The 14,378-nt window shown below is 32.0% G+C and overlaps 2 protein-coding genes across 2 annotated transcripts; both read left to right on the forward strand.

Moving 5' to 3' along the window:
- The first annotated feature begins 589 nt into the window (after positions 1-589).
- On the forward strand, positions 590-5,495 carry LOC137827652 (uncharacterized). Its single transcript, XM_068633870.1, has 8 exons — positions 590-1,172; positions 1,243-1,352; positions 1,678-1,734; positions 1,823-2,122; positions 2,519-2,766; positions 3,382-3,688; positions 3,787-4,060; positions 4,885-5,495. Exons 1-8 carry the CDS (start codon positions 885-887, stop codon positions 5,137-5,139), a joined length of 1,839 nt encoding a protein of 612 aa, XP_068489971.1. The 5' UTR covers positions 590-884; the 3' UTR covers positions 5,140-5,495.
- A 1,405-nt stretch (positions 5,496-6,900) lies between these two features.
- Positions 6,901-10,545, forward strand: LOC137830142 (RGG repeats nuclear RNA binding protein A-like). Its single transcript, XM_068637305.1, has 7 exons — positions 6,901-7,375; positions 8,089-8,398; positions 8,482-8,547; positions 8,680-8,812; positions 9,361-9,516; positions 9,625-9,681; positions 10,063-10,545. Exons 1-7 carry the CDS (start codon positions 7,207-7,209, stop codon positions 10,246-10,248), a joined length of 1,077 nt encoding a protein of 358 aa, XP_068493406.1. The 5' UTR covers positions 6,901-7,206; the 3' UTR covers positions 10,249-10,545.
- Positions 10,546-14,378: the final 3,833 nt, after the last annotated feature.

Here is a 14,378-nt window from a genome sequence, read left to right on the forward strand (position 1 = left end):
TCTTAAATGGTGTGTGTTTGTGTCGAATACATGTATCGGATATCGATACTCGTATAACACTCGTATGATATGTATCGGTGAAGTGTCAAATTCAAAATATATTTGTTGAATTTATGACAATTCTAACACATTATTTTAAAAAAATATATTAATTTTTTAAAAATTTAAATTTATTGTATAAACTTTTATTGTGATATAAAAATACTTAACACATCTTCTTGAATTAGTCATGAGAAAATCTATCTGTTAAAAAAAACTAAAATATACTTGTGCAAATTAGTTTTTACGATTAATTTATATAATTCATAATTATATAATATATAGATTCGTATGTCCGTGTTTTATATTTTAGAAATTATACATATCTCTGTGTCCGTATCGTATTAGTATCAATTTATGTGATTCAACTTATATTAATTTTTATGATCAATTTATATAATTCATAATTATATAATATATAGATTCGTATATCCATATTTTTGTGTTTTATATTTTAAAAATTATACGTATCTTTCTATCCGTATCATATCAGTGACCGTATAATTTATGCGGTTCAACTTATAAATAATGAACATATCCGTGTCAACGTGTGTGGTTGAACTTATAAATAATTGTCACAAAATTATTCACTCATTCTATGTTTTTATTTAACTTTTATTTATTTATTTTCCCTCTTTTATTTTATTAGTACGTGGACTCTTGCTGACAAATAGAATAATTATTTTATTTATATGTAATAATATGTAAAAAAAAGAGGTTTGTGGTGTGTGATGGAGAAGAAAAAAAAAAACAGAAGAAGTGTTAATTTGAATTGAAAAAAGAGTTAGGATTTTGGGCTGGGCATTGACCCCAAATCACATCATATCATCAAACACTCATATCATATGGGAAGAGCACTGTTACTCAACCACACCCACCTCTTCTCTCCCAAATCTCTCTTCCCACTCTCTCTCCGCCACCGCCCCACCGCCACCGCCACCGCCACCAAGAGGTTTTTCCATTTCTACCCCCCGCTTGCATGCCGCTCCATGGACCACTCTTCCATCGATTCCGTTACCCAACGCCTCAGCAATCACAATCTCCATAGCCTGAACCTCCAAGATCTCAAATGGGACCATTCCTTCGTCAGAGAATTACCCGCCGATCCTCGCTCCGATTCCTTTCCCCGCGAGGTTCTTCCTCCTTCTCCTCCCTCTCCATTTCCACATTTCCTATTCCTAATTTGTGCGCTTCTCCTTTCAGGTGCTGCATGCTTGTTACACCAAAGTATCACCATCCGTTCAGGTGGAAGACCCTCAACTCGTAGCCTTCTCCCGACCAGTTGCCGACCTACTCGATTTGGACCACAAAGAGTGAGTCAGTTCGTTGCTTACTCATTCATACCTTCTGTGTTTATGTTTCTTAGTTAGGTTGATCTTCAAATTTTTCATTCAATTGCAAACATACGTGCACTGTATATTACATGGATCAAATCTTTGCCTGAACATCATAGACACTTGTGTTCTGGGGTTTAGCCTCTAATTTCGGATAGTTATGTCGCTTATGAAGATTATTCATTACCATTTCTAAGGTTTTTCACTCGTCGCTATGTTTTTTTTTGTTTCGGTCTCTTTTGGACACCAAAGTCACGTGCTTTACTTGTGTACCAACTAACCATTTTTGTTTTTTGAGTTGCAGATTTGAGAGGCCAGATTTCCCCCTTTTCTTCTCTGGAGCATCGCCTTTAGTTGGAGCGTGAGTGCTGTGACTATGTCTGTGGGTTTTTAGGTCTGTCAATAATGCTACAAATGGCCGTGACTGTGATTGATTCTCTTGTTTACAGGTTGCCTTACGCTCAGTGCTATGGAGGGCATCAATTTGGCATGTGGGCTGGGCAGTTGGGCGATGGTAGGGCAATTACGTTAGGGGAGATACTGAATTCAAAGTCTGAAAGGTGGGAACTGCAACTCAAAGGAGCTGGAAAGACTCCCTACAGCCGCTTTGCTGACGGCCTTGCGGTGCTGCGCAGTAGCGTCAGGGAGTTCCTTTGCAGTGAAGCAATGCACCACCTTGGGATACCAACAACTCGTGCACTCTGTCTTGTGACCACTGGAAAGTTTGTCACTCGAGACATGTTCTACGAGTATGCTTGCTGAACTCTCACTAATGGCTTTATGGTATACTATTGTTAAAATGTCTCGAACTTGTTATGATTATTTTAAATCCCAGCCTCTGCTTAATTAGAGGATGACCAAGTTGGCAAGTTCTAATTTTTCAAAGGCCAAGGTTCAAAGAATTAAGGGCAGAATGATTCCTTTTTTCTTCTATACAACTTACATATAATGAAAATATTCTGTATCTTAGCATTTTTGGTAGGTCTTGAAATTTTACTGTCATATGCCATCCATAGTAGTTGAGCTTAGCTTGAATTTCAGTTTTATGCGATGAATAACTGGAATTTTACTTTGCTTTACGAATGTGTATCCTGTACATTTTAAAAATTGATTACATGAATAACTTGTTATTATTGCACATGTAGTGGCAATCCAAAGGAAGAACCTGGTGCAATTGTTTGCAGGGTCGCCCAGTCTTTTCTACGTTTTGGGTCATACCAAATACATGCCTCCAGAGGTGAAGAGGACCTTGGCCTTGTTCGTGTTTTGGCAGACTATACTATCAGGCACCACTTTCCTCATATTGAAAACATGAGTAAGAGTGAAAGCTTATCTTTCTCCACTGGCGATGAAGATCATTCTGTTGTAGATCTTACTTCAAACAAGTATGCAGGTATTGTTTTTTTTGTATGATCAATGGCAGTGACATTTTTACTTTAAAGATGTATAAACACTTTTGAGCGGTTATTTGGTACTTTGCTTAAATTGCATAAGCCGGGTTAAATAAACTAGCTGCTGCAACATAAACAGCAAAGTGACAAGTTATGGATTAAATAAACTAGCTGCTGCAACATAAACAGCAAAGTGACAAGTTATGGATTAAATAAACTAGCTGCTGCAACATAAACAGCAAAGCGACAAGTTATGGGAAAAAGTCACAAGACTACGTGTTTAAATAACCTTATTTTGGTGAAATAATTCCTTTATTTCTGTTGTCAGCTTCTCGAGAGCTTTAAACAAATCCCAAAAAAGAAAGATGTTTCCAAACATGGGGCGAATCCCTTTCATAGACTAGTTCCTGAGTTTCAGAACCTAATATATTACTAAAATAACCATAGGAGTTGAAACTTGATTTTACCGTTTAACCCAACATCCAAACTAGTGATTTTTTTGAGTCTTCAAGTTAAGCTCATCTCTTCTGGATTATAGTGCTGTCTTCATTATATTTTGATATTAAACTTGATGCTGACTATGTATCCCTTCTTTTTAATGGTGTTTTTTTGGTCAGCGTGGGTGGTGGAGGTTGCCGAGCGTACTGCTTCCTTGATTGCTAGATGGCAGGGGGTTGGTTTCACTCATGGCGTGCTGAACACTGATAATATGAGTATTTTGGGTCTTACAATAGATTATGGCCCATTTGGGTTTTTGGATGCTTTTGATCCTAAATTTACCCCAAATACTACAGATCTTCCAGGTCGAAGATACTGTTTTTCAAACCAGCCTGACATTGGTTTGTGGAATATTGCACAGTTCACAACAACACTACAAGCTGCTCATTTAATAGACGAAAAAGAGGCTAACTATGCCATGGAAAGGTAGTAGTAACACTTATGCTATCCTTCTTTTAACCTCAGAGGAGAAAATAGGATTGAATTGCCTTTGAATGTTTCACCTGATTGTTGGTTTGTTTCAGATATGGAACAAGATTTATGGATGATTATCAAGTTATAATGACAAAAAAGCTTGGCCTCCCTAAGTATAATAAGCAGCTGATTAATAAACTTCTTACCAATATGGCTGTTGACAAAGTCGATTACACAAACTTCTTCCGTACACTTTCAAATATTAAAGCAGACACAAGCATTCCAGATGAAGAGCTGTTAGTCCCACTAAAGTCAGTATTGTTAGATATTGGTAAAGAACGTAAGGAAGCATGGACCAGTTGGTTGAAAACATATATACACGAGGTACAGTTATTTCATGTATTTTCTTGGGGTTAAGTTACCCACTTGTAGTTAAAAAAATTATGTAGACTGATTATGAGCGATGATTGTGGCTTTTCTTCTCTCTATCTCTGGGTTTGCATATGCATGGCTTTTCTCAATAACTCCTGCCATTCTTGAAACTATGTCAATTTTCTGGCTTGGTAGGTAGTTATGTTGAACTTCTGGAACTCTTTTTTTTGCTTCTTTATGCTATTTTTGGGTTACTCATCCATTTGCAGAACCATACAATTTGTTCTTTGATTTCTTTTCTCGTGCTCAAAAGTTCTAGTTTGTTCCACTTGCATCACATAAATTGACTTTTAGATTACTTACCCTCCGTGGCTCATTTAAAAGTTTTAAGTGACAGAATTTTGGATCAATACTGGTGAAATTTATGGTCCATTTATCTTTAAGCCACCTGTTTGCTAGAGGCATACCCATTTGCAACTTTTTTCATTCAGATTTCAGAAGAACGAACAATGACACAGTTAATAGTTGACTTGACTTGCATATTATTGGGCTTTTGAAGTATTTTCATCAAATGTGTATACCTTCTAAAAATTTGGTTTAAGTGGGACTCTCATCATGGGCATAGTAACTGTGAACCTTTTCTTCTCACTGAACAAATGGGTAATGTTATACCAAAACAAAACACGAATGGGTAGTGCTACGAGGAAATTGCTGATATGATAAGAAGTTGAACTTCTTATGCCATAAGTTGCAGCAATAGTTCATGCACGATCAAATCAGTTGGCCAAGATGTCTTGTGCTTTTGTCATCTAACATCATTACTTGTGGTATTGCAGCTGTCTACCAGTGGCATTTCGGATGATGAAAGAAAGACCTCGATGGATCTGGTGAATCCTAAATATATACTGAGGAACTATCTCTGTCAGACTGCTATTGATGCTGCTGAAATCGGTGATTTTGGAGAAGTCAATAGGTTGCTCAAACTAATGGAACGCCCTTTTGATGAACAACCAGGAATGGAAAAATATGCTCGCTTGCCCCCAGCTTGGGCATATCGACCAGGGGTATGCATGCTTTCTTGTTCTTCTTGAGTCCTCTGCATGCTGAGGTAGAGAATATTCCTGATACCAGATATAGGTGAAAACTGAAACTGAAAAGGATTTACAGAAAATGAAAACACAAACACTAGGAAATAAGAGGAAAAAAAAAGTAGTGTGTTTGTATTATAGATTTAGTCTTTTACATGGTTGTTTTTTTCTTCTCATATTGTTTCCAAAAGACTGTCCCGAAGTATTGTATAACATGTACAATTCCATCACGATAGTAGCTGTTTCCAATGTAATAATTGGTGGAAGGGTTTGTTTGCGGGTTGGTTGTAATTTTAGTGTGAAAATTTGTTTGTAAAAGATGGAGAAAATAAGTGTTAAGGGAAACTAATTTTATTAAATGCATTGCGTTGGGATGAAACTTTAACTTTATGAAAAATCACAGGATTCCGTATAGATGATGGAGCAAATGGGAGAAGAAACAAATACTACGATATGACATTATGATTTAATATAAATTCACACCAACGTTGTTACATTGTTCATAATCTGAAATGGTTAAGAAGCAACTTACGAGAATAATTCAAATTAAGAAATACAAACGAAATGATAATTTTCATCTTGAAGAATGATTTAATGTTTTAAAATTGGGTAGATATAATTTATAAAGATTTATGCGTCAGAAAGTATGTAGTATGTTTTTTATGGTTATTTAAAAGGATCTGTTCTTTATTTATTTTTGTAATCATGATGGAGATTTTAAGTTTGTATTTTCAGAAAAAAACTAAAGTATTTTTTTTAAAATTGTGTTAAAATTATCAAAAATACAATAAATATGTTTTTGAATTCTACGCTTCACCCATACGATATTCAATATATCATTTATCATTTAAGAGACGAGCATATAATATTATATATCTATATATATATATTATATGTTCTAAAAGCTTCTTAAAATTACAAATCTATATAATCCACTAAATCATGTTTTAAAGCACATGTAATATATTAAAATTGAAATTTGATCATTGTATTAGGATGAATATGCTTTTTAAGTTCTCAATTTATTAAGAACTGGTTTTTCATATAATTATATTTTCATATAATTCAGTTTATAAATCTTTACTATTAATTTATATAATTTATAATTATATTAATAACTGATTTTAATTATAATTTGTGTATTGAAAGACTTTCATTTTATTGTATTTAAATTTGTTAAAAAACTTGAAATTAATATAATTTGCTTTAATTTTTATATCAAATACAAGTATTTTTATGAAAATTAATTCTATTTGAGTAAGATAAAATCAGAACAAGTGATAAAGTTTATTTTTCAAAGCAATTTAGAACAATTATATATAATATAATAATATAATAAGATTCATTGGGAATTGCTCGCTAATATTGTTTATATTTGTAATATTTACAACGAGTAAATGAACAAAATGAAGAAGAGTGGAATTATAAATTTAAAATATAAACTAATTTTTCAATGGTTAGTAGACTTTTCATCACCCCTAAGCATATAAAGTTTAATGGTCAAATAAATAAGAAAAAAAATGAAGAGAGTTTCATATAATTTTCTTAATTTTTTCTGTTTAGATTTTCTGTATAAGACTAAAGTTTTTGATTGATTTTTTGTAATTTTTCCGTATTGAATTCTGAAATTTTATCAATAAATTTTTTATTTTTAGTTCTCTAAATAAATAAGAAAAAAATATCAATTTAAATATCCTAAAGATTTTAAAATTAAATATTTAAATAGAAAGAAAAAAAAGTTTTTTTGGACACATTAATGGTAGAGGACGAACATTTTTTTTTGAGGAAAGATGAAACAAGGCCCATGAAGCACTGAACGCTGCGTTTCATTACCTAATAAATTGGGTATTTGGGTTAGGGATGAGTCTCTTCTCTCGTTACCATTAGGGCGGCTAGGGTTTTACTTATCTATTTTTCCTCTGTTGTGTTCTGTTTTGTTTCTTAGTATACTCTTCTGTTGTGAGAAATTAACATGGAAGAATTGGTTTTGATGAGTTGAGATTGAGATTGAGATTGAGTTGGCATAACACATAATTTGGGTTCTGGATTGAAGAGGGATCGGTGACGAAAATGGCAAGCATGAACCCTTTTGATTTGTTGGGTGATGATGCAGAGGACCCATCTCAGCAAATTGTGGCTGAGCAGCTCAAGGTTGTCACTGCTGCTCCCAAGAAACCTCAGGCTCAGCCCAACAAACCTGCTCAGCTTCCTACCAAGCCACCTCCTCCTTCTCAGGCTGGTCTGTTATCTTCCCTTTTTTCTTTCATTTTTGCATCGGAATGTGCAATCTAATGTGTTCTTTTGTGTTTTTCTTTCCGTTTGAAATGTTTGTGCATGCACTCCTTCAATTTGCATCTGTGATTTGATTTTCTTTCTGCAACTTCCGTTTTTTGTATTTGGTTACGGTATAAATAAAGTGGACACTAAGGGATGATAATCTCATTATGAAGATCGGTATCCTTGGACTCAGAGTAGTTGTTTCCAGACATAATATTTTGTTTTACCTTGGCTGAACCATATTGGTATATTGGTTTGGCTCCCAAGGGTTAACACCACCCACTAACTCTTCCTTATCTTGACTCAGGTTTTGTTTCCAGCTATAAAAAATTTCTGCAATTAAGCTGTATTCCTTAAGCTTTTGATTTAACCGAGTTGAATGGTGTTGTGTGGTCATGTAACCCACCCTACCTAGTGGGATAATTCTTTGTTGTTGTTGGCACATTGGGGCTTTGAAGTTCTTTTAATGGATGGAATATTTAGTTTTAGCTTATTCTTAATACCAATATTTCAATAGTTGACAAATTTAATTCAATACACATGGTTTCTTTTATGATCGTCCCTGAAGTTTTTTGTTTGTTTTTGTTATTGTCTGCTATCCTAATTCCTGAGTGCTCTCAGTTGATTTGTTGTTCATTCGTGTTTTTTATATTAATTTTCCTTCTCTTGTAATAGTGAGGGAGGCAAGAAGTGACTCTTCACGTGGTGGGCGTGGTGGTGGACGTGGAATTGGACGTGGTCGGGGCCGCGGAGGTAGTGGTTTCAACAGAGAGTTCTCCAATGATGAGAATTCCTTTACTCCCAATGCTGGTCAAGGTGCTCTTGATGGAGAGAGTGGGAGGGCCTCAGAAAGGTCTGCCTATGGTGGGCCTCGTGGTCCTTATCGTGGTGGCCGTGGGGGACGTGGAGGTTTTGGTGATGGGGAAGCTGGTGAAGATGGGCAACCACGGAGAGTCTATGAACGTCGCAGTGGGACTGGACGCGGGTAAATGTGATACTTGTAGCAGATTTCTGGGTTGTTAGATTGACTTTTGGCTCTTGTATTGATATAACTTGTTTTATATGCAGAAATGAGTTGAAACGTGAAGGTTATGGGAGAGGAAACTGGGGACTACAAACTGATGAGCTTGGCCAGTAAGGGCTTTTTTTTTTGAGATCCTACACTTTCATACTTCTATTGACAACCCTCTATACATGATTTGTGTTTAATACTATTTTGATGAATATTTATTGCTTGTTCCTTTTGCTTTTTTGAATTTTACTTAGGGCCACTGATGAAATAAATGAAACTGCTAAGAATTTTAGTGAAGTAAAGCCTTCAGGTGAGGATGATGTTGCAGCAGATGGAAACAAAGAGAATCCTGCTAATGAAGCTGAAGAAAAGGAGCCTGAGGATAAGGTGATTGTTCAATTTGGTTTCAAGTTCTCTGATTTTCTCTTCATCTGCTTCTGTATATCGTTAATGTTTTATTTTTAACATTATCTGTAGACAAGTTTATTTCAATTATAAATGACGTTTTATGAAATCGTCACTGCATGTGATCATGGATGTGAAGTGAGTTATAAGTTGTAGGAATGATAATCCAATCAAGTTTAGCTTTGACTTTAACCTATGGGTTCTCACTCATTGCTTAGAATGCGTTATTCTTCATTTGTTTTTGTACTACAGTTATTTATGTGCACATCTAAACTTTAATCATGGGTTTTGAAAATTCCTGTGATTATTCACTCGTTATTTATACTTCCTTTCACTTTGAAAATTTATATTTTTTCTTTCCAATTTTAGGTTACATCTTCTACTGTGTCTGGAAGGTGTCAATGTGTATTTTCCATTCTTTCGTTTCTTAACAATTTACTCTTTTATTTTTATGATTGTATGTGAAATTCCTTAATTAACGCTGGTTTGTTTAAGTTTTATAGCTGAATTGTATTTTTCCTTTTGGATAGGAAATGACTCTGGAGGAATATGAAAAAGTACTAGAAGAGAGAAGGAAGGCTTTGCAAGCACTTAAAACTGAGGAGAGAAAGGTAGATACTAAAGTTTTTGAATCCATGCAGCAGCTGTCAAACAAGAAAGACAACTTTGACATCTTTATTAAGCTGGTGAGGTTTTTGACTTTACGTTTCCATTATTTTAGTTTGTAATGTTCATATTTAATTTGTTGTATAGCTGATGATATCCTTGACACTTGTAATTTTTCTATTTTGAAGGGATCTGAGAAGGACAAGCGCAAAGAGACTCTTGAGAAGGAAGAAAAAGCCAAGAAGGTGTGACTTTGTTGCTTTTGTCTTATCTTTGCTGGTAAATTACGTTATTTCTGCATGGCTTAAATTGTTATTTATGGTCAAGGCTTGTATTTGTCTCTTGATTTTATTTTACCGTTTGTTGAATGTATTGTATGGTTTACAGGTGGAAACCAAAGTTATCTTATTGCACCCTAAAAATTACTTTTATGAATGTATTTGTTTTTGTTGTTTTTGCTTCCATTTCATCCTTGTATTGGTCTGTAATATTGGGAACCTTACATGTAATAAATTTCTTAATTACTTTTGAGTATTGTGCACATGACCATGAATTTCTTGTCTTTCACATCTAATACATTTTGTTGACTTTTTCCCCATTTTGTTTATTGGATTTCATGCTACTAGTCTGTCAGCATCAACGAGTTTCTGAAGCCACCAGAGGGTGAAAGCTTCTATAGTGCCGGTGGGCGTGGCCGCGGACGCGGTCGTGGACGTGGTGCAAGAGGTGGTTTTGGTGGCTATGCAACTGCTAACGTTACCGCTCCATCAATTGAAGATCCTGGGCAATTCCCTACTTTGGGTGTCAAGTGAGAATTTCAGTACTGTGCTGACATTTTTATGTACCTTGTCTCAATTTTGGTTCTCTGCTTTGAAGCAGGAAAAAGAACTATGGTAATTGGATTTCCTGTATGGGCAGGTTTTTTTATTTAATTTAACGTCTTAAAATGTAAATTTAGATTGTTTCTTTGTGCCCTTATTTCCTTAGATAGACGAAACGCATCCTCAATTATGTTTTACTTTTAGTGTCATTTTGCATTCTGGCGTAGACAATGCTGGATCCCTCTCCTTTCCTCATATTTTAGATTCAACACGCATGTTTTTCTTCAATCTTTTTTATTCGTATCAAGAACAACTCAAGATCCATGCCAAAAATATCTTTTGAGTTTCATCTATTAGTTAAGGTTCTCTGTTCAAAACCAGACAACACGGTGAGCGTTTAAAAGGATTTTGTTGTTTATCAATGGTTTAGTTGTCATCAGGGACTTGTTGTAACACAGGCTTGCTATAAAAAATTAAACATTCATATACACAAATCTTTATTATCAAGATTATATGTATTTTGTGTCCAAATTAGAAGTTCAGTTTCTTTATTTTCAAGATTATACGTATTTTGTGTCCAAATTAGAAGCTCAGTTTATAGTATGAGAAGCTCTGTACTTGCATACTCTTATTTTCTGATGTGTCTTCGTTTGCTTTTATACTTTCCACTTTTGTACTGATAAAAAACTCTTTTGTGGCACTATTTTGAAAAGTGACACTGGCAGTGTCTGTTTCAGCTGGCCAAGTTTGTAATACTTCTATTGTATTTGTTTTCTTTGAAAAACATAATTGCTTATTTGATATGGTTTTTTTGAAAACATATTCTATTTCACTGGGACTTTTCATGCGTATTTTGTAATATGATTTTTTTTAGCAAGATTTTGGTATAAGTTTTCCACATTTACTAATTATTATTATGTTTATGTATATGTTTATTACATTATTCTTTTTACTTTATAGTTTTCTCACTTATTTTCCATCTCTATTTATGTATATGTATAATAACCATTCAATTCTATATATGAGAAACTAAATTACATATACACACTTAAAACGTGTATATATATATATATCACTTTGTAATCATTATTTTTAAAAGTCATCAACGATGAATTGTGCTAATTAGTGTTAAAAGTTATACTCCTCGTGACTATTTAAGTCATAATATATATCATATTAGAAAAATGATATTAAATATAATGCAATTTATTATATTTAATTTAATTTGCGCTTGATAAATAATTTGAAGGCAACGAAATGAAATTTACGTAGACCACACTAAAACGTAGGTTGACGTTATTACACATACACATGTGTTTCAATTTTATTAAAGAGACCAATTTCTTGTGCTTTTTAAATTTGACGTGGTTCATAAAAAGAAAAATTATAATATTTACAATTTTATTTCAGAATAAAAATAGAATATTGAATAACATATAAGAAAGAATATCATGAATTTATTATAGAGACTGAACTAGTTATGTCCAACAAAAACAAAAATAGTTGCAGTGAGAAAGAATGATGCAATAAATCTGAGTTCACACAATCATCGTTTGATATTATTAACATCTTCTCCCAAACTTAACTATCTATACTCTATTATTAACATCTTAATATTTAACAGTATTTGATATGAGAGAAAGCTACTATTCCTCCAAATTCTGTGTTTATGTACTGCATTTTGCATGCATGCACCAACGCATAACGTAAGAAATAATGTTCCTATAGTACTATTCTACACTTCATATATTAATTAAATTCATTTGTTTCTCCATGCAGGTAGGTAGCTGCTGAAAATAACACCACCTTCCTGCTTTCATGGACATGACCATTTCAGCCACCATTTTTGTCAGTTGCAATTAATGAAGAATTAGATTTGGGTTGTCTGGGTAGCTGTGGTAACTGAGTTACGGAAACATAGGAATATGAAGATTTTTAAAAGCGGCATGATCTAATCATGTAAAAAAATTTACTATGGTATGATGTAAGGTATGGTCATGGGTAATTTTTAAAATCTGTAGATAAAATTTTTCGTATTCTAATTGATGTATCTGTCAGAATTTGATAAGTGATTTTTTTCAGGGTAGAATTTTATTTTAAAGGGATTTTTTCGATTGTCAGACATGTTATGTTTCTATTGGTGAAAAAAAATTTAGAGTTGTATAAAGGTTGAGACATGCCTAAAATATTTTTATTTTATTTTATTTTTTATAAAAAATGAGTGGAATTAATTGTAGAAGGAGATGAATTGAATGGTGAACTAATAATGATGACAAGCATTAACTTCTGAACAATAAAAGTGCTCTGAAACCAAAGACTGCTATTGTGTTTCTCTCTATCTTTGGGTTAATCTTCACACAATCATTTTCCACCTCAAACATAGTCATGCATTATTTTTATTTAAAAAAATTCTCTCATTATTTGTATTGTAAAATTATATATTTTTTTATATTAATTAACTTTGGGATAATCGAATTTGAGAATGTAAATCTTTCTTACTATATATATATGAAAGGGTGATATTTGGGAAATATCATTATTACACAATGTGATACTTGTTTTTTATTCAGAGTATTATGCATATGGTTGAATAAAAACTTCAATAATATTTTGTAAGTGAAGAAAATAATAAGGAAAAAAAGTATATAATAAACTTTTCCATAAACTAAAATTAATTCTCAAATTACTTGATTTTATGATTCACGTTGTTTATAAGATTTAGTATGTTATTTGAATGAAAATGTAATTAACTTAATACGGTTAATTTCAGATTAAATATAAAATATTAAAAACTTAAAACTAGATTAATGTGTTTTCCCAACACTAATCGGATTAAATTTTAATTTTTCACGTTCTTCGCTTTTAAATTTGTTTCACCCTTAAATTGAAATACTCAAATCTATTCCTACTTTTTTTTATCATCTTTAATTGGAAAATAACAAAAATTTATTGTATATAATATTTTAATCCTTACATTAAAAACAGTTATGGTTATTCAAAATTTGTATGGATATGTTTTATCGAAATATGTTAATGAATATTTTTGCTCTTAAACAATTTTGAAAATTTAAATTACAAAATTTTATAAATTGCACATTCTATTTTCCAATAATATTGAAAAAAGGGATACCCATATGAATAATTATTCCTACTTTTATAGAGGCCCCTTGTGGATGTGATTTATTTCTTTTAAAAGATTTGATGGGATCATCATTCCTTTTCTTCAGACCCTACTTAATATATAAATATGAATTAAAATATATATTTGTTAGGATAATTTTTATTTTAGTCACATCACTTAACTTAGATTGATTATAACTCAAACAAAAGAAAATCTACTATATAAAGACTAGCTAATTTTTACTATATAAAAAAATTGTAAAAACCATTTTTGAATAAAGCATATTATACCTAATATAAATTTTTATTTGTGACATATTTTTGTTATACATATTCATTTAAGTTATGTCTGACATATCATTTTAATTAGTTTCTATTTTTTTAGTAGTTACTTGCAAACAAACATTTTTTATTAAATTGTAGTGCTTTTTAAAAGGGTTATTGAATGGAGAGTTTTAAGGCGATATTTTACACTTTTTTGAACTTTTATTTTTTTCTTCCTAATTGATTTAATTAAAATTGAAGTCTTTAAAAAATAAAAGTATTTTCTAGTATTTAAAATACTTTTTTTTAATTAAGTTATTCATGTTTGATTTTGTTGTTTACTAGATTGACAAAATATTGATATTGTATTGTCATTTTATTGTTGTCTTTATATTTTTTAATTGAATTTATATTATTTGATCTTGACATTAACTAGACTTTTACCATTATCTTGCATATATGTTTTGAGATGCTTATTTTTTAGTATTTAATTTAAAAAATGAAACAATATTATTTTTACTAAAAATAATTAGCATTTTTAATTTTATTTATTTAAATTTTTTATTATTCAAGTTTGTTGTATTATGTTTGAGATTAGAATGGATGATGTTATTGGTCAAAATTTCAATCTTTTATTTATGTATTTCTTGTTAAAAGTTGTTGAATACTACAAAATAGGTTAAGGTTATTCTTTCTCCCTTCTATTAAAATAATATTTTTTAAAATTAAAAAAAAAA

This window comes from Phaseolus vulgaris, chromosome 7 (genome assembly GCF_000499845.2).
Source record: "Phaseolus vulgaris cultivar G19833 chromosome 7, P. vulgaris v2.0, whole genome shotgun sequence".
Lineage (NCBI taxonomy): Eukaryota > Viridiplantae > Streptophyta > Magnoliopsida > Fabales > Fabaceae > Phaseolus > Phaseolus vulgaris.

Bases quoted from the DNA above. Each gene is read 5' to 3' on its own strand.
- LOC137827652 (XM_068633870.1), top strand. From the start codon at position 885: ATGGGAAGAGCACTGTTACTCAACCACACCCACCTCTTCTCTCCCAAA. The intron at 1,735-1,822 runs GTGAGTGCTGTG...TCTTGTTTACAG, and splicing joins GCATCGCCTTTAGTTGGAGC to GTTGCCTTACGCTCAGTGCT. The intron at 2,123-2,518 runs GTATGCTTGCTG...TTGCACATGTAG, and splicing joins ACTCGAGACATGTTCTACGA to TGGCAATCCAAAGGAAGAAC.
- LOC137830142 (XM_068637305.1), top strand. From the start codon at position 7,207: ATGGCAAGCATGAACCCTTTTGATTTGTTGGGTGATGATGCAGAGGAC. The intron at 8,813-9,360 runs GTGATTGTTCAA...CCTTTTGGATAG, and splicing joins AAAAGGAGCCTGAGGATAAG to GAAATGACTCTGGAGGAATA. The intron at 9,682-10,062 runs GTGTGACTTTGT...TCATGCTACTAG, and splicing joins AGGAAGAAAAAGCCAAGAAG to TCTGTCAGCATCAACGAGTT.